This window comes from Aspergillus piperis (genome assembly GCF_003184755.1).
Source record: "Aspergillus piperis CBS 112811 unplaced genomic scaffold BO85scaffold_11, whole genome shotgun sequence".
In the NCBI taxonomy this organism is placed as follows: domain Eukaryota; kingdom Fungi; phylum Ascomycota; class Eurotiomycetes; order Eurotiales; family Aspergillaceae; genus Aspergillus; species Aspergillus piperis.
The window spans coordinates 105,889-128,932 of NW_020291601.1; the positions used below are offsets into that span (position 1 = coordinate 105,889).

Genomic DNA, 23,044 nt, shown 5'->3' on the forward strand with positions numbered 1-23,044 from the left:
AATATAATCATGAATATGATCATGAATATGTATACGAAGTGGACTATATATATCATAAGATTTTAGCCGAGGTATGATTGAGGGATACTCGGTAGACAGATCATAGGGAAAAAAATTACTAATATTACAGAAACCATCCTCAATAGGACTTTATAAATAGTTTTCATATATATCAATAAAATATTAAATTATCAACATGTTTAAGAATAAATATACTTATAGAATAATAATATTAAGATTTTATATCTGGATTTTCAGAATAATCAAGAAATTTGTGCTCTAGTCTGCTGCCTGTATATCATGAATATATAGAAAAAAAATACATAATATTTATATATATAATATATATTCACATTTGTTATTTATGTTGGAATTGTTCATTAAAATTTCATTAAGATTCTCTAGTTCTAATCCTGGTAGATAAAAATTACTGGCATAAGTAAAATAAAAAGTCATATTTAAATTTTGACTTCCAACTTTTCTCCCATCCACTCCTCCTCCCTTCTCCTCTTCTGCTCAGAAATTCGGGTAGAGGGAACAGATTCCTCGGCACAGAAAAATCAGCATTGTTCACCTCTACTGGCTCGATGAAGTCGTTCGTGTTCTTCCCACAGCTGCCCTGGGAAATACGAGATGCAATCTGGCGATTATGCCTCCCGAGCCCTCAGATAGTAGAATTTGATCGTCCGATCTGTGACAATGAACCCTGCCGTAGATTTTGTGGGGTCCATCATGGCTATCACCTCCGACTTCTGGCCCTTGCAGCTGTGTGCCAGGAGTCACGCCTGCTGCTTCTTCGAGAATATTACAACCCTGAGGCGGACGCCGAGATCCCGCGTCCGTACTATCCCGCCGCATACGAGCACGTTCTTCCGACCGTGAATCGATATTCTGCATTTCAAATGGGACGAAGGAGGAATGGGCGCATATCTCTGGAACGACGAGGACAACGCAATCCCATACTTTTGCGCGGTGACTCGGAAAGCAGTGCACAATCCGATCTCCATCACTGACCGACACCTTCGGCAAAAATTCGACGAACCCTTCTTCGCCGGCAGCGTTCGCGTTGCTGCACTGGACAAGTATGCAATGCGCGACCACTGATTGCTTTTAATACGGACTGTCAGTTTTGACTTCAAGGACGACGCTGAAACACTGCGGTCCGGGTTGTTCGGGAAATTCGAGCTGGACCCTGTGCGCTACCTCGATCCCAATGACTCAAAAACCCTGCAACGTTACCATCAGCTCTGGCGAACGCAAAACCCCACTATTATCACCACCTGCACCACTACTGGTCCTGCCGCTCCAATAACACCATGGACCCGAGAGATCCAGCAGGCGGCCGCCGCAGAGTTCTTCGCGCTTCTGGAAGATGATCACCAGCCACTGCGTGACCGACTCGCGCTGTGGAAGGAATACATTGACCGTGGCTGGGTTTGGAATGTATTCTACCGGATGGCTGAAGAGGCCAAGGCCAGAGCCCCGGTAAGCGTTCCAGATCGTGACGTGCTGTTCCTTCCGCCCTACCCTGGCTACGACTGGCAAGATGATGAGGAGACTTTCGATTACTTTCAATCCAAATATACGCTCAACCGGGACAATCCTTGGATACAGGGAGTTTTGGACGAAATGCCCGTCTTCCAGCCGATGATTCTCTTCCGCCATCGGATGGGGATCAGGTGCACCGGCCGGTAGACTTTAGCTAACAGGGCATTTATACGTAGTAGAGGGGTCTTGAACGGAACTCCGCCGTCCTCACAAACTAAAGTTCGCATCGTGACTCATGTAGTGTGAAGTAAAATCGCATCCTTTCTATATTTGAGTACTATATTCCTTCACTACTACTGACAATCAGTCAGCGCTGTTTTAAATCAGACTTACCACCGTTAGTATGTATCTTTTTTTTTTTTCAGATTATCGTTGCTTTCCTTGGCTGCTTATTCCATCAGTTGCCTAATCTTCATGTCGCTGTTTTGGGTATTTTGACAGAGTTAAATATTTGCGGCCAGAGTGCCAATCGATATAGGAGTTACCTATACTGAGTAGATGCCCTTATCAGGCTGATACAGGCCATGTAGGCAATGACCGTCCACGAAAGTCCAGCCATTGTGATCTACTATGTCACGATTCAAACCAACTTTGCTAAGTTATATACATTCAGCCATTGAACATTGCTTAGCCTGACGTGGAGTTGAGGTCCATGCATCCCCTAATGCCTTCGCCCTTCCGGATACAAGCTAGAATCATTCTCTGCCAGCGCTTAGATTCATCCGTTTGATCCCAAGTGTTGATTTACGACCGGCTACCGAGAAGTAATACGATGTAGTTGTCAGACCACTTGTTTTGGTGACTGCCTCATAGTGCAAGGGCTCTACCAGGACAGTGCGGGTCAGATCTATTAGGCAATTATAGCTCTACACTACAACCGTGAAGTGATACTAGCTTCATTTTCGATAGCTCTACGCTTCTTTTCTCAGGGGATAGCCTGGATAGTACAGTTACTTTGAGGCTTGAGCATTACTAGAAAAATATATATTACGAGGGGTAATTCATGCGCAGTGAAGGAAGGTCTGATAGAGCTACTACTACTAGTAATGATACTAGTGTTGTCAGCTGTTATATCCACCTGCCAACCTCTATGAGCTTCATTATCTATAGCCATGAGCATCTTCACGTCGCCAGTCCTTATTACACTATGCCTAGAAAGATTCTTTCTTTGGTGTACCTCAGACTGTGGGCTAACATATTGTGTGCTAATCCTATTACACGCTATTGAGTAGTAAATATAACCTAGATGAATCAGGATGCTGCAGGAAATAAAAAGGCAAGGCTAACGAGAACCACCGTACACTGGACAGGCAGTCTAGTCTCTCGCATCATACTCGGTCTCCAGATCTGAATTATCGAAGACAAGCTGTCGATTAGAAAAGTTATCGTCACGCGATGAAATGCATCTGTGGTCGGATACGTCCGGATTAACTCTTCCTGTCAACTTCGCTTTCGTTTCCGGCGCTAGAGCCATAGGCCTATCACCCGTGACTCGTCGTATTTGGATAGGGCCTGCACCAGACCGACAGACTTCCAGACTAGTCATTGAACTTTTTGCATAATGTACCAGCTCGTGGAGCAGCCAAGCCACCCGTCTCAGCATTTCTTCATTTTCTCGTTCCCACCGAATGATTTCGTCTCGCATGTCCTGTACTCGGATCTCCTCAAACAGACCGCGGTTGTGATAGGCCACGATAAGGGTCGGGATCTGGGATACCCACAGACGAGGGGTTAGGTCGGTCATATCAATTTCTTTTTTGATGGCCTTTGTCTTGAAGTCAACCATTGACCGAGTTTTAATATCAATGATATCACGCTGGTGGACCCGTCGCTTACCTTCCTGAATCGTAAGTTTTCCGGGGTGTTCAACAGGAACAGGACCGTGGTCTTCTTGAAGCCTTGCTATCAAGCCACCAATGTCGGGGTCTACATTCCCAGACGAGGTGTCCCTGCTTATCTGTAGGTTACTGAATGACATTCCTGGGGACTGCTTCGGAACATAACCATCTGATTCGAATCGAAGGAGAAGGTCCAGGCCTCCAAAGGTATACTTTATTATTCGCTGGTGTGATTCGGAACCAGCAAGTCCCGGTCCCCACATTGTATATTCATCAAGGAATGTATGACCGTAACCACGGACATCTGGGATCAGATCTGTGGGCGAATTCTCCCTTCGGATGAAGAATACGCTATCTCCAGCCGTTTCCATTATGAACCTGAAGTCTTTGTCCACGCCTCGAGCGAACCGGACGAGGTTTCCGAGAATACTGGAGCAGGTTACTATATCGATATTGGCGATATCGTAGTCTGGGCTCTGCCTTTTGATTGCCTCAACGGAAGCCTGCCACGGATAAGAAGGAAACCTGGCCGCATTAGGATCGCGAAAGTACTCCCCCCGGTCGGGTTTTAGCTGGCGGCCTTCGGTTGCGGGGCTCCAGATAGGCGGTTCGCCTTGCAGAGTGATTTCTGTCACTATTATTGCGCCAGTGACCGCCGGGTGGCAGGGGGAAACATACCGGGTACGAGAATTGATGGTGAGGCTCGGCCTAGCCATGTGTACGAACTGACATACTCGCAGGATGTAATTTGGGGGCATTCCTCGGATCCCTCGAGTTCAGTATTGTCAATCTCCAACAGTAGAGGACCGTATGGGGGCGCGGGGGATTTGACAGCTGAGCCTTGTCTGTTCCCAGGTTGTCTGGCACCCGACCAGCCGCGCCGAGCACCGCGAGGTTTGGGTGGATAAAGGCCTGATGGAGCCCTCCACATGATGATATTCGCTGTGGTTGATAGAATCTCCAGGTTGATTGAGTTGATCTTTCACCAATGATACCAGGTGGGGTTGGGCATAGTCGAGATCGAGGAGTGCTCGCCGGGTACCAAAGCATGGCCCGCGATCGCACCCCGGTCAATTGTGCGACCATTCACATGTCGGCCTCGTCATTCACCTAACATTGGTTTTATCTCCCTCCCTCCCTTGCAGGCGGGGTTCTGGCGGGGTTTAGCTATCTCTGCTCTGCTCTCGACTCATCTACCCTCAATGATCGCACTTTCCCTTCTCTGCGATCAGCCATATTGGCTTCCCCTTTCCCAATGGCGACACGCTCCGATAGGCTCTCCAAGCACTTGGTGCTCCTTGAGAAGGGCAAGAGACAGGTGACAAAACCAGGTGATGCCAAACTGCTACTAGAAGCTCTTTGTGGTCAAGATAACCATTTACGCTGTATCGAAAGAGTGCTTGCTTCCCCCGCTCTGAGCGATTCGCTTCAGAACAGCTTCCGTCTGGATTTATCGCCGGAGTTTATCAACAATTCCGTGGCCCCATTCCTCAGCTACATACAGCACCCATCAATCGAGGATTTTGGGAGTGGACAATTTCTCCGTCAAATGGTCTCCAGTATCATCGAACCGCCTACATTCTGGAATGCTTTTGTTCGGCTCCACAGCCAGAAAAAGCTTAATGACCAGGCTGACCGAGGCTTTGCATGGTTGCTCCTTAAAATAATCAGTACTCAGGGCTGCCCCAGTGAAATCATCGCCACCGCGCAGCAAATTTCGCAGGCCCGGACATTTCTCGTTTCATCCTCCCTAGAGGTTCGCACCATCGGCTATCGCATTGATGGCATCCTGAAGACCCTCAGAACTAGGGTAGACGGGAAGGATGACTTCCGGCCCGGTGGCAGACATGACAATGACTTTGAGTGCTTTCGTGATATCTCTATCCTGCCAACTCCAGATGAGATCGCTTCGACGAAGAGGCCCTTCTATCGGCGTATGGATGACATCTACCAGGTTTCAGTGGATGAACGATCGGTCGCTCATTACGATAACCAGTTTCGCCTGTTGAGAGAAGACATGCTAGCAGAACTGAGAAGTGATCTTCAGCTTGCTCGTGGTCAGAGAAAGGGGCGAAGATCGGCCTTGACCATCTATGGACTCCAGCTGACTGGCGTCAGCTGTGGTGAGGAGGAGAACCGTCGAAGGGCCTGTAGTGTTCAATTCAAATGCACAAAAGGCATCCCCCGATTATCCCACCTGCCCCAGGCCGAACGTAAACAGTTACTGAGTGATACTCCCAACTTCCTGAAGCACCAGACCTTTGGGTGCTTGCTAGATAAGATGGAGATTGTCGGGTTTGCTTCTTTAGATCGTGAGTCGTCAGATCTCACAGATGACGTCCCGACGGTCGCGTTGAGCGTGTCTGGTGATGCCGCCCTCTACCGCGTTCTCGCATGCGCTAAGATGGGGCTCAAGTTTGCATTCCTGGTTGTCAACACTCCCATTTTTGCATATGAGCCAATTCTCCTGCGATTGCAATCGGTGATAGAATACCCATTGTCAAACATACTGCTTGCGCCAGCTCCCTCACCGGAGCGGCTGACGTTGGATGAAAAGCTTGAGACTATTGTTGAACGGATACGAAGCAGCGAGGGCCAGTCACTTCATCGAATTATCCATACCACGAAGAGCATATCCCTGGACAAATCGCAGCTTCAATCTCTCTTGGACGGTTTGCAGCAAAGCATAAGCACAATCCAAGGGCCACCTGGTGAATCTACACCTGCTCTCTGAACTGTTATGTTAAAGGCTAACAAGTGCCATTACAGGAACGGGGAAGTCATTTCTCGGTGCCCTGATTGCCAAGATTTTGCATGATGAAACAAGGAAGACGCTCATGATTATTTGCTACACGAACCATGCACTGGATCAGTTCCTTGAGGACCTTCTGGATATTGGCATCCCACCCACGTCCATGGTAAGGCTTGGTTCCAAATCTACGCCGCGTACAAAGGAGCTGGGGCTGTTTGAGCAGTCTCGAGGCACGTCGAGCGTTGATTCATGGTCTTTTGTGAGCCAGAAAAGGGAGGAACTAGGAGAAGCAGTGAAGGAGTTGCAATCTTACTCCGCAGAGTACAGCCGTGACTCCATTTCCAAAGATGACATGCTCGAATACTTGGAGTTTTCCGAGGACAGCACGTTCTTCGACGCATTCACCGTTCCCGAAGAGCCGACTGGTATGCAACGCATCGGAAGACGAGGCAAAAGTGTTGGAAAATACTATCTCTGGGATGCATGGCGACATGGGCGGGACCCGGGTACTCTCCGCGACCTCATCAGTCCTCAGCACGCTTATATCTGGACGATGGCATTTTCCAGGCGCCGGGAGTTGATGGAGACTTGGCAGAGAAACATACTTTTTGAGAAATCCACTAAATTGGTTGAGCTCGTCAGGAGGTGTAACGTTCTTTCTAAGAACCTGGACGAATACTTTTATCACAAGCGACATTGCGCCGTTCTTGAAAACAAGCGAATTGTGGCCTGCACAACAAACGCAGCCGCTCGATATGCACCAGCTTTGCGGGTCGCTAAACCCGACGTCGTCATTGTGGAGGAGGCCGGGGAGATTCTGGAAAGTCACATCCTGACAGCCATGACTATGGACACGCAGCAGCTGGTGTTAATCGGAGACCACAAGCAATTGCGCCCGAAGATCAACAATTACAACTTGTCCGTCGAAAAAGGTGATGGGCTGGACCTCAACCGCTCCCTCTTTGAACGACTTATCTCCAAGGGCTATCCACACAGCTCCCTCACTACACAGCACCGCATGCGCCCGGAGATATCCCGACTTGTCCGGCATCTGACATATCCGGACTTGCAGGATTCGAAGCGGACGTGCAAGCGACCACCACTCCGTGGGTTCCAAACTGACGTCGTATTCGTAAACCATTGCCATCTGGAGCGTGAACTCCATGAATATGCCGAAAGAAGGGATCCAACCTTGAAGGCTAGCAAGCAGAATCCATTCGAGGTGGAGATGACGTTGAAGGTTGTCAAGTACCTGGGGCAGCAAGGGTACGGCACGGAGGACATTGTAATTTTGACACCGTACTTGGGCCAGCTATCTTTGCTGCGGACGGAGCTGAGTAAAACAAATGACCCGGTGCTGAACGACCTGGATGCGAACGACCTCATACAAGCCGGTCTTCGGTTGCCGGGGAGTACGAAGGTCACTAGAGATCCGATTCGCATATCAACCATAGGTAAGCGCGCCAACCTTCCAAACTCCGCGATAGATGGTAACCCAGGCAGATAATTACCAGGGCGAAGAGAGGAACATCGTCATTGCGAGCCTGACGCGTAGCAATGAGGCCGGGGATATTGGTTTCATGGCTGCTCCGGAGCGTGTCAATGTTCTACTCTCCCGAGCAAGAAATGCCCTGGTGATGATTGGGAACGCGAGTACATTCCTAGCAAGCCGGAAAGGACAGTCCACGTGGAAGCCTCTGCTAGAGATGCTTCAGGCCCATGGTCAGCTATATGATGGTGTTCCCCTCAAATGTGAAACCCATCCGGATCGCATGATCGTCGTCCAGTCTCCAGAAACGTTTGAGAAGGAATGTCCTGATGGAGGATGTTCGGATCCTTGGTATGTCAGCGTTCCATACAAATACATTGATTCCATAGTTAACTCAAACGGGAATTGTAGCTCAACCTTACTCCCATGTGGTCTTCACTCATGTATTCGACGGTGCCACCGCGCTCTGGATCACAAGAGAATGAAATGCACAATGACTATGCATAAAGCCTGCCCTAAAAACCACAATTACTACTGGGAATGCTCCCAAGGAGAGCCCAGGGTCTGCCGTACCTGTCACGGGGAGGCGATTGAGGCAGAGCGGAGAAGGAATGAGGATGCCAAGCTGGAGGAGAAGCGACGTAAGATCCAGCTTGAACATGCAAAGCAGCTTGCGGAGATTCAGTACAAAATCGAAATGCAGCGGGAACGCCTGGCCAGTGAGCAAAAAGTCCGAGATCATCATGAGACTCTTGCTCAAAAGCAAAAGGAACTTGAGAGCCTGACTGATGCCGCAAGTCGCCTCACTGCCTCCCGGTCAGGTGCGACTAAGGAATCAGCTGATAGCACTGGTAACGATAACAGTGAGCCCAAAACGGTTACTCTCAAGTCGGCTACACGAGATGAGTGGAATAGGCAGAAGACAGAAGAAGGCCAGTCAAACGCAGCTTTGGACACACTGATGGACATGATTGGACTCGAAAATGTCAAGGATAGCTTTCTTGCCATCAAGGCCAAGGTGGATGTGGTCGTTCGGCAGGGGGCAAGTCTGTCTGACGAGCGGTTTGGGGCAGCTCTCCTTGGAAACCCAGGAACAGGTTTGTGTAGTATCTTGGACCCGATCTTTCCAACCACTGACTATTCCCTCTAGGTAAAACCACCGTCGCGCGTCTGTATGCCCAATTCCTTGGGTCTGTTGGGGCCATCCCGGGAAGCTTCTTCATTGAGACATCGGGTTCGAAACTCGCGAACGCCGGCATTGCCGGGTGCCAAAAACATCTCAATGAAATAAAGTCGAACGGTGGAGGAGCTTTGTTTATAGACGAGGCTTATCAGTTAACCTCCGGCAACAATGCAGGGGGTAGCTCGGTTCTTGATTTCCTGTTGGCAGAAGTGGAGAATTTGACAGGCAAGGTCGTATTCATCCTTGCTGGATACAATAAGAATATGGAGAGCTTCTTTGCCCATAATCCCGGTATTCCCAGCAGGTTCCCTATTGAACTGCAGTTCCAGGACTACTCGGATGAGGAACTGCGTACAATACTCCATCATCACATGAACAAGAAATATAAGGGACGAATGAGGGTGGAGGATGGGCCGGATGGACTGTACATGCGCATTGTCGCACGGCGTGTCGGTCGCGGCCGCGGTCGTGAGGGGTTTGGGAACGCTCGTAGCGTGCACAATGCCTTCGCGCGTATCACAGAGCGTCAGGCCAAACGGCTACAACGAGAACGGAGATTGAAAAAGCCCACCGATGATCTGCTTCTGACAAAGGAGGACCTTCTCGGTCCGGATCCGCGCACAGTGCTTAATAAGAACGCCACTTGGGACAAGCTGCAAGCATTAACAGGTCTCCGCCAGGTGAAGCAATCGGTCCAAGCCTTATTCGACACGGTTTCCTTCAACTACCAACGCGAGCTGGAGGAGAAGCCCATGGTGGAGTTCTCGCTCAATAAGGTCTTCGTCGGGAATCCAGGCACCGGCAAGACTACAGTCGCAAAACTGTACGGAAAGCTCCTAGCTGAGATGGGATATCTTTCAAACGGAGAAGGTAATTGTCTACGCGCCGCCTGTTAATATATACTTATTGGATCCCGTTTACTGACACTGGTCGCCCGGTAGTCGTCGTCAAAAACCCATCTGACTTCATTGGCAATGTCATTGGGGGCTCGGAGGCCGCTACGAAGGGCATATTGGCCTCCACCCTTGGTAAGGTTCTAGTAATCGACGAAGCATACATGCTCGGAGGCACGTCCTCATCTTCAAATGGGGGTACTACTCCGGATATATACAAGACGGCGGTCATCGACACTTTGGTTGCAGAAGTACAAAGCGTCCCCGGGGATGATCGCTGTGTCCTGCTTCTGGGATACAGGGATGCGATGGAAAGAATGTTCCAGACAGTAAACGAAGGCCTCTCGCGACGTTTCCCTCTGAGCGCGGCATTCGACTTCGAGAATTTTACCGATGATGATCTCCAAGACATACTGAATCTCAAGCTTAAACAACTCGGTTTCAGCGCGACTGCAGAGGCAAGATCAGTCGTTCGCCAATGTCTTAGTCGCGCCCGAAACAGACCGAATTTTGGCAATGCTGGCGAGGTGGATATCCTCCTCGACAAGGCTAAACTACGCCACCAGCAGCGACTGTCCGCGCGAAAGACTAGGAATATTGACATTCTAGAACCACTGGACTTCGATCCTGATTTTGACCGAGAACAGAATGCGGTCGCTAACTGTCGGAAGCTGTTTCACGGCGTAGTGGGTTGTGAGCAGCTTGTTGCGCAGCTGGAGGGCTACCAGAATGTGGCTAGGAACATGAAAAGACTCGGATTGGATTCTCGGGAAAAGATTCCTTTCAACTTCCTCTTTCGCGGGCCCCCAGGTATGCACATATTCGATCATCTTCTGGCAGAGGTCTGCTTTGACTGACAGCTATTTAGGGTCTGGCAAGACTTCAACCGCACGCCGTATGGGACAGGTCTTTTATGACATGGGTATTCTCGGGGCGCCCGAAGTAGTAGAGTGCTCATCATCAGATCTTGTCGCACAATATGTGGGCCAGACCGGCCCAAAAACCGAGAGGCTTCTCGAAAAGGGACTAGGTCGGGTTCTCTTCATCGACGAGGCGTACCGGCTCGCGGACGGCACATTTGGGAAAGAGGCCATGGACCAGCTGGTGGATTGTTTGACAAAGGAGAAATTCTTCAAAAGGCTGATTGTTATCCTGGCCGGGTATGACGAGGACATCAATCGCCTTATGGCATCGAACCCCGGCCTCACCAGTCGTTTCTCGGAGACAGTCACGTTCAAGAACTTGTCTCCCTCTCAATGTTGGGTACTCCTGCGGGACAGTCTGGGACAGGTCCACCAAGTAGATCACGCTGTTGTTCGGCAGCCTGATGGTCAATTTCACGCGCGGATCTTGGCGTCCTTTGAACACCTATCCACTCTTCCTGGCTGGGGGAACGGTCGGGATGTGAAAACCATCTCGGACACCATTATTAGGAGAGTCTTTTCGTGCCCTTTAGATGAAGGCCAGACACAGATGGTGATCACTGAAGAAATGGTCAGTGCAGTTCTCCAGTCCACAGTTCAGGAGCGCCAGCTGCGGGCGACGGCGACCGTCCCGAATCTGCCGACTTCCCTCGCTGCCATGCCAGCGATGGCTGGACCGCACCACGCGGCACCCTCCTTCACAGCTGCTTCCTGGGCAAAACAACAAGATAACCCGTCGACACCACCAGACACTGACTCAGATGCCGCAACTCCAACAGAGGCTGACTTGAATGGGCCTCGCGATCCAGGGGTATCTAACGAGGTTTGGGACCAACTGCAAGCTGATCGAAAACAACACGACGCGCAAATCATGCATGATGCGGAGATCATTAATGAGGAAAAGGCTTTGCGAAAGAAACTGGACAACAACTCAGAGATGCCAGACGATGACGAGCGACGTCAATATGAAGAACTTATTAGGAGTCTTGTTCGGCAAATGTTTGAGATCGAGGAGCGAAAGAAGAAGGAGGAAGAAGCACAGAGGAAACTGCGGGAAATGGGTGTCTGTCCTATGGGATATCGTTGGATTCCACAGGCCACAGGCTACCGGTGTGCAGGTGGGAGTCATTTTGTCTCTTCGGCACAGCTGGGCTTGTAGTTCCATACGGGTCGCCAGAATATCTGTCTCCTAGTATATGCGCAATGCGAATGTCATTCCCTGCTTCCCTGATGAGGCGGGGCTTAGACAAGCTGAGTTTCTAGTTGTTCGCGACCGAAAAAAGCATACACACCAAATGATACTGCTACGGTCTCCGCGTACGCAATATTCCAGTATCAACGAAGATGTAGGACATTCTTTGATTGCGTTGGCGACAAATTATATCTGCCGCCGTTTTCATCACAAATCTTTCACTAGAAAGCTTACCATCTGGCACGTAACCATGATTATGGCCGCTTGACGATATCGGCTAGTTACTCCTGATCAACAAAGGAACCTAAATAAGAATATTCCTGTTAGTTCCTGGGTACTTTACGGTGGTCTGTCCATCTTAGAGGTCCAAATATGAATTAACTGCGCTCATACAGTCCCGATTCGGTCTCCTCAGCGTGTCTCCCGCGTCCTCATCATGGTACTCTTTACCAAAGACTTACTCCACTACACTATCTCTGTTAATGACATCTCCCAAGACGATTTCAACGTCCTTATTTAGGAATGGAACATCACCGCAAACCCCAACAATCACGGTGAGCCGTACTCCAGGATTGCTGATCCCAAGTCCAGACACAACGCTATAGCTCTTCCTTTGCCCATTTATGGTTTCCATGCTGGCCAATTCGACTTTGACCGCGTCAGACTGGCTGGGGAATACGCAAATAGCATTCATTACTTGAAGCTTTCTTGGCGTGTGTGGGCGCATATTGCTATTAACCAAACCGTGATGAGTAGAGAACTTAGAGCCTCCTGCAATAACATACATTGCCAATATGAAACTCTTCTGAGGTGAAGGTTCCAAATTAGGGGTACTAGTTAACAAAATCCTGTAGCACTGGATAAGAAGAAAGCCAATGTTAAATCATTTTATTCCCTACTTACTATCCCCATGGAGATGCATGCTGCATCAAGTTGAACATAGATATATCCTCGATAACAAGAGCAGCTTTCTACTGACGTGAAACTACTTGGTAACTTTTCTGTTGCCGAGCGTGTACTCCGTAGAAGTGGTAGTAAGGTAAGTCGCTACTTGTATTAGTAGTCTTGGGTTTTTAGAAATGTGTCATTATTATGAGCATATAGCTGCTGGCCGGAGGTTTGCTGAGCGTCAAGTTAGAGCCCATATTGAATTGTCGATGCTATCTAAAGTGCCTGTTATAGTGGTCGGACATGTTACGTGGGGCGGGGTGTCAGGATTACTAAGATAGACAAATAACTAATCAGATGTACTCCAACTGTTTTACCCCAACAAAAACTAAGGGATACTAACTTACTCCAAAAGCATGAAGTCATGATGTAAATTGTTGTACTTTTATTATGATAGCTTATGTAAAGCCCTACGTGACCTATTTCCTTGGTAAGAAAGCCATAGTCAAAAGCCAAATACTAAAAGTAACATCACGCTTCTTTAACGCTGTATCATACCCACTCCAACAGCTTGGAGACACGCTGAAAACGGGACCTACTATTACTATGACACCCCAATAAATTCCTTCTCTTCATCAATCCTCATAGTAAAAAATCATGATAGAAATATAATTATAATACATCATTATGATACTCTAAATCGATACTATCTCTACCCCAACAACATGGAGTCATGATGAAAACAATTGCTATGACTACTACGACGCCCTCATCTCCACTAGATACCTTTTGATGTATATATTCTTATCACCATTCACCATCGAAAGAACCCCGCAGTGACCTAGGTTAAATTATCAACATAATCAATTCTCTGCAGTTATATACTCAGAAACGATTTCCCTTCTGAAAGTCCAGAATCTGGTTCTCTCACCGTCTGCTCCCCCTCCATCGCTATGTCAAGAAATTTCCTCGGCAACCTCAATCAGGTATGCATTGCCACACCGAATTTCAAAAAGACCCTCGACGAGCTAGGTACAGTCGGCATGGGACCTTTCCAGATATATCACTTTAATTCCAAAACCGTTTCGGATCAGAAATATTACGAGCAGACAGGGGCCGATTTATATGAGATAGACGTGGCCTTTGCGTATAACCCCGATCCAAAGGCTCCAGTTATCGAGGTTATGCACCACAAAAAGGGAAAGTCTGTTATTAAAGATTACCTGGACAAGCACAACAACAAAGAGGGAGTGCAAAGCATTGCTTATACCATGGGCACCTTGACAATGGATCAGCGCATTGAAGAAATGAAGAAAAAAGGCTACAAGCCTGCTACGTCAGGCTACTTCATTGGCAAAAAAGGCGGAACGAAATTCTGCTTCTTTGATACCGCCGACAATGACCGCGTTCCAACTTGCTTCGAGACGATCGAGTGGTCGAGTGATTGGGTAGCGCCAGACCCTGAGTGGTACCCAAATAAGCCATCAGAGGCATAGACGGTATGAACATTCGGATTGTGTATCCCAGGCTTGCCGTAATAAGGACAGATCCTGTATTTTCGATATCTCCTGTGGTGTACAATGTGGCAAATATCTTTGTAGGCTTTCTTTCCTCGGGGGTCTTATTACAGACTTTTGCACCTATACACGGAGACCATCCCGGGATGTTGGCGAAAAAGATAGAATCATAATCTCATGTTGATGCTTACACAAGAACTTGCCGCTTCTATCTGGTTAGTAGGAATACTGATGATCTGGGCCGCCAGCACGGTGGCAAGAGCCTAGGTAGAGTTGTACTCGAGAATGATACTACAAGTAGGAACCCTGAATCTCTTTGAACCGATTTGGCAGCAGATGGTTCTCTTGCATTTTGTGGGGGTGCTTTGTATTGATGAAAGAAGCTGCCAGAAACCGAAAATGACTCGGCTTTATATATTGGGTTGTACTAACGATCTACTCATCACCATATGAAGTGTGACAAGAGAAAAGCATGCTGATGGATGTAACTATGTGCAGGAAGTTGGAAAGCGTCAGTAGATTATTCTTGAAATGAGTTGGAAAGGCTGACCGCTCGTCTGCCCCAGGGAGAAGAATATTTTCACCAAGTGTATGCTTTTATACTATCTCCGCAGGTCTGCACGGAAGAGGTTGAAGCGAGTGTCTTAGGCTTGGTTGAACCTCGAGTCGTATAGGATTGTCCTTCTGTCGAGTATGCACGGGCTTTAGTATCTTCGATATTTTAAGCCCTTCCGTCACCTCCATTTATAGACGCCGGTATTTACTTGTGGTAAATCCTAGATGTGTCCATATAAGTCTAAGATTTATATATACTAATGAGTGCCTATAGAGAAAGCAGTATCTCGCGGATCTGGCAAGGACCAATCGTAGAAGCACGAGTTCCCTTGAAGCAGATATAACCCAGTCTGGTCAGTCACGGACCCAGTATGCTGTCTTGAAGTAGCGCTGCGCTCTCAGGACATCATTCTTGTGAGGCTTCAGCTATAAACGGCGGGAAACGCGACCAACTCAATGAGAACCGACTTGTACTTAAACTCCCCTGATAAGTTAGCCTTTGTATCGACAAAGCATAAAGTACCGGCTATTCCGTACTGTAGGGAATGTTCATAGAGGTATTAAGATGATCACTGCGTCCTACTCACTTGACTATATATATCAAATAGCAGTAAACCTTTTTCTTTATCCTTTTTCCTTCTTTGATTTTCCCCCTCCCTTTCTTGTTTTCCACATTCGTTTCTTTTTCTTTTTTCCTTTTTTTTTCTTTCTTTTTTTCTTTCTTTTTTTCTTTCTTTTTTTCTTTCTTTTTTTCTTTTTTTTTTTTTTGGTGGCTACTACTTCATTCTGATCTTTGAATGGGAGGGATTGGCCGTCTACCGAATGCCTACAGCACAGAAGGATAGCCGACCGGTGAAAGCCACTGTCAAAGTTAATCAACCGTGAGTAGGCTGAACATCAGAATCCCTCCTGATACTAGGGTTTCAGCCTTAAACAGCAAGTATGTACTCCGTATTATGTATTATGTGGTCCAATGTCAAGCTTTAGTACGGGCGGGATTGGAAAGGTTCAAGAGGAGAAGAGAGAAAAGGAAAGGAAGACAGGTCATTGGCGGGAACTCCGAATCGAACTGGCTTCGGACAAACTCGCTCGCCGCGCTGCAACTTGGTTGAGTTAATCCGATTCCGTTGCTTACCCTTGGACCCTCAGAATCAAGAACTCTGGCGAATCCAGCAGCGAACGCCGGGGCTTAAATCAACAACGTGCAGTTCATCATCAGATTGACCTATGCCACTCACTGCAGTTTACTTTTGCCGCACTGCCGTCTCAATGCCTGTCAACCTGGCACTTGGACAAGGCAGCGAATTCTGACTTGCCACAAGGCGGGTGGAGCTGGCTGTAGAACAATCTTTGCTACTATCCATCGACTACAGAAATTCACACTTGCTATATCATCCTAGTATAGTGTAACTAGTGACCGTGGCGGTAACTATTTATTCCGTACTGCCATCAACATACGTCGTGCTGGTAGTCCCTTTCTCTATAGTCATAGGTACTTTATATATCTCGCCACACTCATTCAACACCATTATTGCATCCCAACTACTTTTGTTAGTAGGGACATTCATTACCATGCCGCCACCTAAACCCCGCCAGATCAAAAGGCCCCGATTATCATTGAGTTGCATTGTCTGCCGTCGTCGCAAAGTTCGCTGCGGCCGCGAACATCCGCAATGCGTCAACTGTGTCCGGATGAAGGAGAATTGTGTCTACGAGAATCTGGTCCGCGATAAGTTTACCGGTCGTGTACGCCGAGTGTCTCCTCCTGTGCCCCAGGGTGAGAATTCCATTGAACAGGAATTCATTGCCAATCATTCGGAGGAGCGAACAGGAAGTTCTACCTGGTCACACTGCGTGTCACAAGACTCTGAAAAGGTGATAGATCTCAGCGATGAGGCTCCCCTTCCGCGTGGCACCGTTTCTTCCACTGCTCCTCCTCCTCCTCCTCCTCCTCCTCCTCACACACCCCCTACCGAACCCATATGCGATGCTAGATCTGCTCCTCATCAACGCCTTTCTTCCTCCATACTCACCCCAGCACCACGATCAAGCCAACAGGAGGTTGATTTGCAATATCCGACAATGCCTTCCTCGGAAGAGGCCATCCAGCTGCCCGAGGACCATCAGGCCTTTGCTAGGGCAGGAAGGAGCAGGACGCCAAGTGCCTTCCAGCATGCCATCACTGCGGTGTCAGCATTCGCTACAGCGCCCAGTGCCTCTAACAATCACCATTATCTTGTTAGTCCTGACTATCTGAGTGTACGACGGGGCGCACGTGCACGGTACATTGGTCATGCGTTTTGGGGATTTGTGGCAGGGAAAGTTAGTACTGCCCAGCGATGTAAGCGGAAATCCGGCGGACAAGCATGAACTGACCTTGATTGTTGTGCTACCGGCAGGAATCTATGAGTGATGATTTCTTTGACTGCAATCGTGATGCTTCACCGGAACGGCCCCTCAAACATATATCCTCCTTGGGGATGTTCAGTTTACTACGGTCCCTACCTACGAAGCCCGTGAGCGATACCTTCCTCGATGCATTCTTCTTCGCGGTGTGGCCTCTTTTCCCTCTGGTGCATAGCCCAACCCTACGGGCGGACTACGACAGATTTTGGGATTGGTGCCGCAATAGCGATAGGGCGCTTCCCCCAGAAAAAGTCCGCGATGACCCAACCTTTCTCTGCCTTCTCTTTGCCATCCTGTATTCTGGCGCGTGTGCTGCACCACCGGCCAGCTGGACATGCGCCAGTCTGCAGAGTTTGCGGAGGGAAACGACGATAGCCCACTTGAAGTCGGCCTATACGACAAGTATGTCTCTATGCCAGCATCTCGACCATCCAACATTGAACACGCTAGTGTCTACGCTGCTGACTGCACCATTCTTGGACCGAGATGTTGAGCCAATGCGCAATATGGTCTCTATCAGCACAACAATTCGCATTGCCCAGAGCATGGGATTGCATATGGAAGGATCTTGGTCATCCTCATTGAGTCCCGTTGATCAGGAAATCCGTCGTCGGGTATGGTGGTATATTATTGGGCTTGACGTCCAGTCTAGCATATGCACAGGCCTACCCCCTTGTTGCGCCCCCGAGACGCTGGACATCGTCAGCATGATAGCTGATACACGCGATGAAGATATTAGTGACATGTCTAGTCATTTTTCCCCAGATCTAGTCCCCGGTCCAGCGGAACAGTCCATAGCCGTTATACTCGCCATAGCGCGATCTGTAACAGCGCGTGTGCAGTCAAAGATCATTTCGCGCCTGCAAAATGGACGACACCTAAACCAGACCGAATTTACTGAACTTGTGATGCTGGTGAAAGATCTTCAACAAAAGATCGATAAACTTGTTGCCCGTGTTCCTTCACAAGGGATTCCTGAAAAGGGATTCATTCCCTCCCGGCTAGCCAAAGCATCTCCGATCACACACCGAACACTTTATAAAGATGATGGCACTCATCCTACTGTTTTCGCGGCTTGGACAAGAATAATGCTGATATTGATCAAATTTGAGACAGCTGTAATTCTACAAAAGCCGTTCTTACCTGCCCCGGACAGTGCGGATCCGGAATCATGCAGGGCATGGACCAGGTATGATTCCCTGATATCATTACGATCTGGTCCGACAGTTGTATTGACAATCAATGTATCTCCAGTGTAGCACACCTCTGCGTGAGCTACTTGCGTATGTTCCTGCAGCTCTATCAAACCCCTGCCTACTCCCCTTACGTATGGTTTTGCTACCGATATCACGGCCCTCTTCAATGTGTGTTTCTTATCCTCGTCTACCTACATTGCTTTCCGGAATCAGGAGACATCGTGCTGGCTCGATATTGCATCGAAGAAATTATCGACCACACTGTTTCATACTACCAAGATCCGCAAGGTTCGTCCGGAGTACCTCGTGCGGACAACCCGGACTGTGGTGAGGGTTCATCAGAGGCGCGAATTCCTCTCGCTGTACAGGTTCTCGTTGACCTTAAGAGTCGTCTGGATTCACAAATGAAATCCGATACCCGAATCATTGACAAGCTGGACGAAAACAAATGTCGGCTTTCCCCATACGCCCTTGAACCTGGAAGTCGGAGTACTGAGAAGGACACAGTGAACAAGAGCATCTTTCCTTTGCCATATTCATCGTTTTCGTCGTCCACAATCCACATCCATTGCAATGAAAGGGCCCCGTCTACGGCTACTGCACCCCAAACGCCTTCCGGCACCAGGCCTGGACTAACGAGTAGCATATTTGTCGCAGAAGACGACAGTGGCTTGGACCTGGACGTTCTTACCAGTCTCACTGATTTCGAGTCATGGTCATCCTCGTTGGCTAGACCCAAATGATACCCTAGCACATCCGAACACAATCGTTCCACACCATTTAATTGTGCTAGGAGTGGAAGTATCTCACAGTCGTCCCCTCTAGATATAGAGATATTGCTTAGCTGGCTAGTAATATCATGTTGATCACCTTACAATTACCCCGCACTTAATTTTTTAAATCCTTGATCTCTCTTTTTCCTTGCGCCACAACGGCGAAAATGAAGCTACCACGCCAATGGAATGAAGAATACAAAGCATTAAGTCAACGTTCCGCTATCATACCTGCGATGTGAAGATTAAGCAATGGGACCTTCTGAGCTGGAATGATGTCTGGAAGTACTGATGGATATGAATGTCATACTAGCAGATGTAGCTTTTGAGAATGCCATGCTGACTAAGCAAGGAAAGATCTAGCTACTTCGCATTCGACATATATTGGACAGATAATAAATTGATACAAAAGGTCCAAGCCTTGATATTGGCAGAAGAAACAACGCTATTGACCCCATGCATATTCTAGCGTCAGTTACTGCAAATCAACCCAACGAACCTTCAACCCCATTGCATAAATCGACCGATCAGCGTTTGCTAAAGATATGGAAGCGAAAGAAATTTCAACGCAGCGACTGGAACGGGATATCTTGACGGGAGCCTCTAGATTGGTCGCTTGAATAGCTGCTTACGTTTCACGTCGGGTTAGACCTTCTCTCCTTATGTTGTCACCCGTTACTTCAAGCATCTGCCAGGCAACTCCTATAGCAGCAAAGCTGCACTGAGAAAATGAAGAAGTAGTCATAACCTCAGGTGAATACGAGCAGGCTCATAGAAGCGGTTTCAGTGAATGCTCGCACGAGTGTGGTGTGAAACGCCTATGGAGTCGCATATTGAGAGAGAACGTCGGATTCGGCCCGGGCAAATTCTCTAAGAACTGTATCTGTATGAGTAGCTAGTCGCGGCGCAACAATGCGTTTATGTAGTTGCGGGCAGACAAGGAAACCTTCGGTGTAGCCGGTGGTCGGGTCTGTGTCCATGGGGATGGGATTGCCCTTTTCATCCTGCGCCGGCTCGAAATTGAATGCCCAAAGAAGCCTTGCAGCACCAAGGAACATGCTACGTTCGGACAGATGGATTCCTGGACACAGACGTCGTCCGGCACCGTAGACATAATGATCACGCTGCATGTACTCGGAAGAAGCGGCATAGTCAAATGCCAGCTTATGCCGGCCCTCAAACTGCGAAGGGTCAAACTGGTCGGGGTTTGGAAAGACATTTTCGTCATGATGTAGGCATCAGACGTTAAGAGAGACGGTGGCTCCTTTTGGGAGGAAGTAGTCATTCACCCAGTCATCCTTACTAAGGGCGTGCGGAAAGGCCAAGGGTGTAACGGGTCGCCAGCGCATTGTTTTTTGACAACCATGTTAATGTAAGGCAGACGAGGAAAGTCCTCCCAGGTTGGGGACCACATATGTCAGCACATATCAGGCAGTAGCTTTCGCTGTAGTCTCCAACTATTGAAGGTGGCGCGGAGAACTACCAGCAAAAGCGCACATGTGGCTAATGCAGTCAGTTGAACAAGCGCCTTTCTGCTTAATACTCACTGAGGATTGATTCAACAAGTTTGGATGTCTGCTTATCATCGCTGAGGTGAAAGGACAGGAATAAAAACGGGTGGGCGGGGGGCAATTATCTGTGCCAATTACCAGCCCGTTCGATCGGCCAAAAAGAGAGAAAGGGGAGAAACAATAGATAGACGATTAGAAAAAGCAATTCAATAATTAACATACAGAATTTACGTTTAGCTGTTAAGTAACTGCTATGCGAAGACAGGACAGATATACAGACTAGAAACTGGACGAACCAACGGGGAAGCAATAAGCAGACCTAAAAAAGACATCAATCTTGTTCTTCGCAACACATCAGAAGTCAGTGGGCATTCGGAATTGCGGAAAAGGTTTCACAGCCGAAACGCCTGCAATAACCTTTTGCACCTCCGTGTCCTTAGTCAAGATCACTTCCATTATCCGCAGAAATAGTTTTTGATAGCCAGCGATGCATAGGGGAAATCACCACCGTATAACACATGTCCCCTCTTCGCAAACCCGTTCCTCTTCACCAGTAACTGCATGTTCCATTCATTGCCACAACATCATATGAAAATAGAAGCTTCTAGCTTACTCATAAAGTTTCAGGGTTACGTTTTCAATTTAGCTTCAAGAAGAAGATTTGCTGCGCGTGTCACAAGGATAGGCAATGTCCCGCCGCGATAATGAACATTACAGTACCACTCGTACTGGTCGGCGAATGGTAGAGACACGGGAAGATACAAAAACCACGGCAACTGTCGAGGGGACTAAAGAAACAAGAAGAGGCTCCAAGGAGGCAAAGTGGTATCCAAAGAGTTTCGAACAAGCAGCAGCAACATGGTGCGACGTCATGGAATGTTAACCAGTTCAGTCTAGTGAAACTGGGGAGGAAGAGTGGTCAACTTGCTCAGTTCGGTGACTGTTTCTTCCCAAAGCTTGGTCCGAATCTCCTGACCCATTGGAGAGGTAACGATTGCAGGTTTACTGAAAGAGAAATAAAGTCAGGTGGTGGAGCCTATGGTAGACTAAGCAGAAGCAGGACTTACTCGGTGATAACCTTATCCGCTAAAAACTTCCCATGGGACTCTGGGCCTGCTACGATCGCAGCGTTCAGGATAACCCAACCCCCTACCTCAACGGGTCGGGCGCGAATAGCCTTGATGACGTTGAAAAACAAGCGCAGGTGCAGTGGAAGCATGTTGCTCATCCCAGTGTTTACCATAGCCGGACACATCATATTAATGATGACCTTTTTGGGGTCCAGGCGCGGAGCCAAGCTGTACATGAACAGCACACAGAGTAACTTGGTGTCATTATACCGTTGAAAAGGAGCAAAGGCTTCCTCCTTGTCCATATGCTCCAAAACCCCCTCGTCGGCTTCAATGGGGGCCTTTTTCTCGAAACTGGGTGACTCGTGCGAGCGACTGCCTACCCAGCTGATCCGGGCAGGGGAGCCGGTCTGCTCCGCACCAGCTTCCAGGTGAGGAAGAAGCTCGGCAACCAGCAGCGCGTTGGAGCAGTAGTTCACTTGGGTCACCCTCTCGTGGCCACTTGGGCTACGTTCGAAGTTTAAAGAAGCAACTCCCGCATTAAGGATGAGGAGATCAACCACCGGAACCTCTTCGCGGAGAGTTTTTGCGAATTGCTGCACGCTATCATAGCGATCCATGTCAAGCTCCATGACCTTCATGGTGGGCTTTGGGTTGTGGGCTTGAATGCTGCGGTCTTGCAGCAGCGATTCGATGCAAGCTTCGCCTTTGGAGACATTGCGCACGGCGAGGATGGCGGTGGAGAGGCGCAAGCGCAAAAGCTGCTTGGTGACTTCAAGACCCATACCTGCACTAGCACCAGTGATGACCGCGGTCTTGCCAGTCAGGTCAATTCCTGTAGGCAAGGGATCGATCTTTGGCTGTGGCTGAAAGAACTTGACCATCGTGGTTGTGGCGACGGCCGGTAGTAGCCCTAGGACGGATACAAGATAATAGTTGGATGCGACGGGCAAAGATTATATGGTACAGCCGAAAGCGGGAGAGGCGGGAACAATGGAAAGAGAAACCACCAAAAAGATAGATGCTAACAGACAAGAGGATATCACAGCTGCCCCCGAAAGGAGACCCAGCTGGGACTGAGGGTCGTTAATATAGCTATTACATGTCACGCTCTCCCTTGTTTACCTGGGTTGGCACTGCAGGGCTGACAAACTATAGCTGAGTCAGCTATGGATGACTCAGCATTCGGCCGATGAATGTCCCAAAACGGCAAAGTGACACGGGCTCATCTGGATCTCGTCCGACGATCGGTTTGTCATTTCGCTTTACAGTTCGAGTTCGGCCCAACTCGGCCCAAAATGGACAAAAGG

The 23,044-nt window shown here is 48.5% G+C and overlaps 8 protein-coding genes across 8 annotated transcripts; 4 read left to right on the forward strand and 4 right to left on the reverse strand.

The window, feature by feature from the left end:
• Positions 1-587: 587 nt before the first annotated feature.
• Positions 588-1,695, forward strand: BO85DRAFT_469350 (2EXR domain-containing protein; the record flags this gene model as incomplete). Its single annotated transcript, XM_025662327.1, has 3 exons — positions 588-837; positions 914-1,082; positions 1,128-1,695. 3 exons carry the CDS (start codon positions 588-590, stop codon positions 1,693-1,695), a joined length of 987 nt encoding a protein of 328 aa, XP_025514557.1.
• Positions 1,696-2,863: 1,168 nt separating this feature from the next.
• Positions 2,864-4,377, reverse strand: BO85DRAFT_422451 (geranylgeranyl pyrophosphate synthetase; the record flags this gene model as incomplete). The annotated part of the gene is made up of 2 exons (XM_025657964.1): positions 4,065-4,377; positions 2,864-4,014 (listed from the first exon to the last, which is right to left on the reverse strand). Exons 1-2 carry the CDS (start codon positions 4,315-4,317, stop codon positions 2,864-2,866), a joined length of 1,404 nt encoding a protein of 467 aa, XP_025514558.1. The 5' UTR covers positions 4,318-4,377.
• A 197-nt stretch (positions 4,378-4,574) lies between these two features.
• BO85DRAFT_520770 (AAA family ATPase) lies at positions 4,575-11,945 on the forward strand. Its single transcript, XM_025665160.1, has 7 exons — positions 4,575-6,097; positions 6,156-7,592; positions 7,642-7,978; positions 8,039-8,724; positions 8,778-9,680; positions 9,752-10,513; positions 10,572-11,945. Exons 1-7 carry the CDS (start codon positions 4,642-4,644, stop codon positions 11,783-11,785), a joined length of 6,795 nt encoding a protein of 2,264 aa, XP_025514559.1. The 5' UTR covers positions 4,575-4,641; the 3' UTR covers positions 11,786-11,945.
• A 251-nt stretch (positions 11,946-12,196) lies between these two features.
• BO85DRAFT_450050 (uncharacterized protein) lies at positions 12,197-12,610 on the reverse strand. Its single transcript, XM_025660292.1, has one exon. The coding sequence runs from the start codon at positions 12,543-12,545 to the stop codon at positions 12,276-12,278; it is 270 nt and encodes an 89-aa protein (XP_025514560.1). The 5' UTR covers positions 12,546-12,610; the 3' UTR covers positions 12,197-12,275.
• Positions 12,611-13,659: 1,049 nt separating this feature from the next.
• BO85DRAFT_488818 (uncharacterized protein) lies at positions 13,660-14,202 on the forward strand (the record flags this gene model as incomplete). Its single annotated transcript, XM_025663562.1, has 1 exon — positions 13,660-14,202. The coding sequence occupies one exon, from the start codon at positions 13,660-13,662 to the stop codon at positions 14,200-14,202; it is 543 nt and encodes a 180-aa protein (XP_025514561.1).
• A 2,268-nt stretch (positions 14,203-16,470) lies between these two features.
• BO85DRAFT_373933 (fungal specific transcription factor domain-containing protein) lies at positions 16,471-19,123 on the forward strand (the record flags this gene model as incomplete). The annotated part of the gene is made up of 3 exons (XM_025656106.1): positions 16,471-17,100; positions 17,178-18,373; positions 18,439-19,123. The coding sequence occupies 3 exons, from the start codon at positions 16,471-16,473 to the stop codon at positions 19,121-19,123; spliced, it is 2,511 nt and encodes an 836-aa protein (XP_025514562.1).
• Positions 19,124-19,971: 848 nt separating this feature from the next.
• Positions 19,972-20,502, reverse strand: BO85DRAFT_488820 (cytochrome P450; the record flags this gene model as incomplete). The annotated part of the gene is made up of 2 exons (XM_025663563.1): positions 19,972-20,334; positions 20,398-20,502. The coding sequence occupies 2 exons, from the start codon at positions 20,500-20,502 to the stop codon at positions 19,972-19,974; spliced, it is 468 nt and encodes a 155-aa protein (XP_025514563.1).
• A 1,050-nt stretch (positions 20,503-21,552) lies between these two features.
• Positions 21,553-22,780, reverse strand: BO85DRAFT_38640 (short-chain dehydrogenase/reductase family protein). The gene is made up of 2 exons (XM_025656628.1): positions 21,732-22,780; positions 21,553-21,669 (listed from the first exon to the last, which is right to left on the reverse strand). Exons 1-2 carry the CDS (start codon positions 22,616-22,618, stop codon positions 21,558-21,560), a joined length of 999 nt encoding a protein of 332 aa, XP_025514564.1. The 5' UTR covers positions 22,619-22,780; the 3' UTR covers positions 21,553-21,557.
• Positions 22,781-23,044: the final 264 nt, after the last annotated feature.

Bases quoted from the DNA above. Each gene is read 5' to 3' on its own strand.
- BO85DRAFT_38640 (XM_025656628.1), bottom strand. From the start codon at position 22,618: ATGGTCAAGTTCTTTCAGCCACAGCCAAAGATCGATCCCTTGCCTACA. The intron at 21,670-21,731 runs GTAAGTCCTGCT...TTTCTCTTTCAG, and splicing joins GCGGATAAGGTTATCACCGA to TAAACCTGCAATCGTTACCT.
- BO85DRAFT_520770 (XM_025665160.1), top strand. From the start codon at position 4,642: ATGGCGACACGCTCCGATAGGCTCTCCAAGCACTTGGTGCTCCTTGAG. The intron at 7,593-7,641 runs GTAAGCGCGCCA...TAACCCAGGCAG, and splicing joins GATTCGCATATCAACCATAG to ATAATTACCAGGGCGAAGAG. The intron at 9,681-9,751 runs GTAATTGTCTAC...GTCGCCCGGTAG, and splicing joins ATATCTTTCAAACGGAGAAG to TCGTCGTCAAAAACCCATCT.
- BO85DRAFT_450050 (XM_025660292.1), bottom strand. From the start codon at position 12,545: ATGCGCCCACACACGCCAAGAAAGCTTCAAGTAATGAATGCTATTTGC.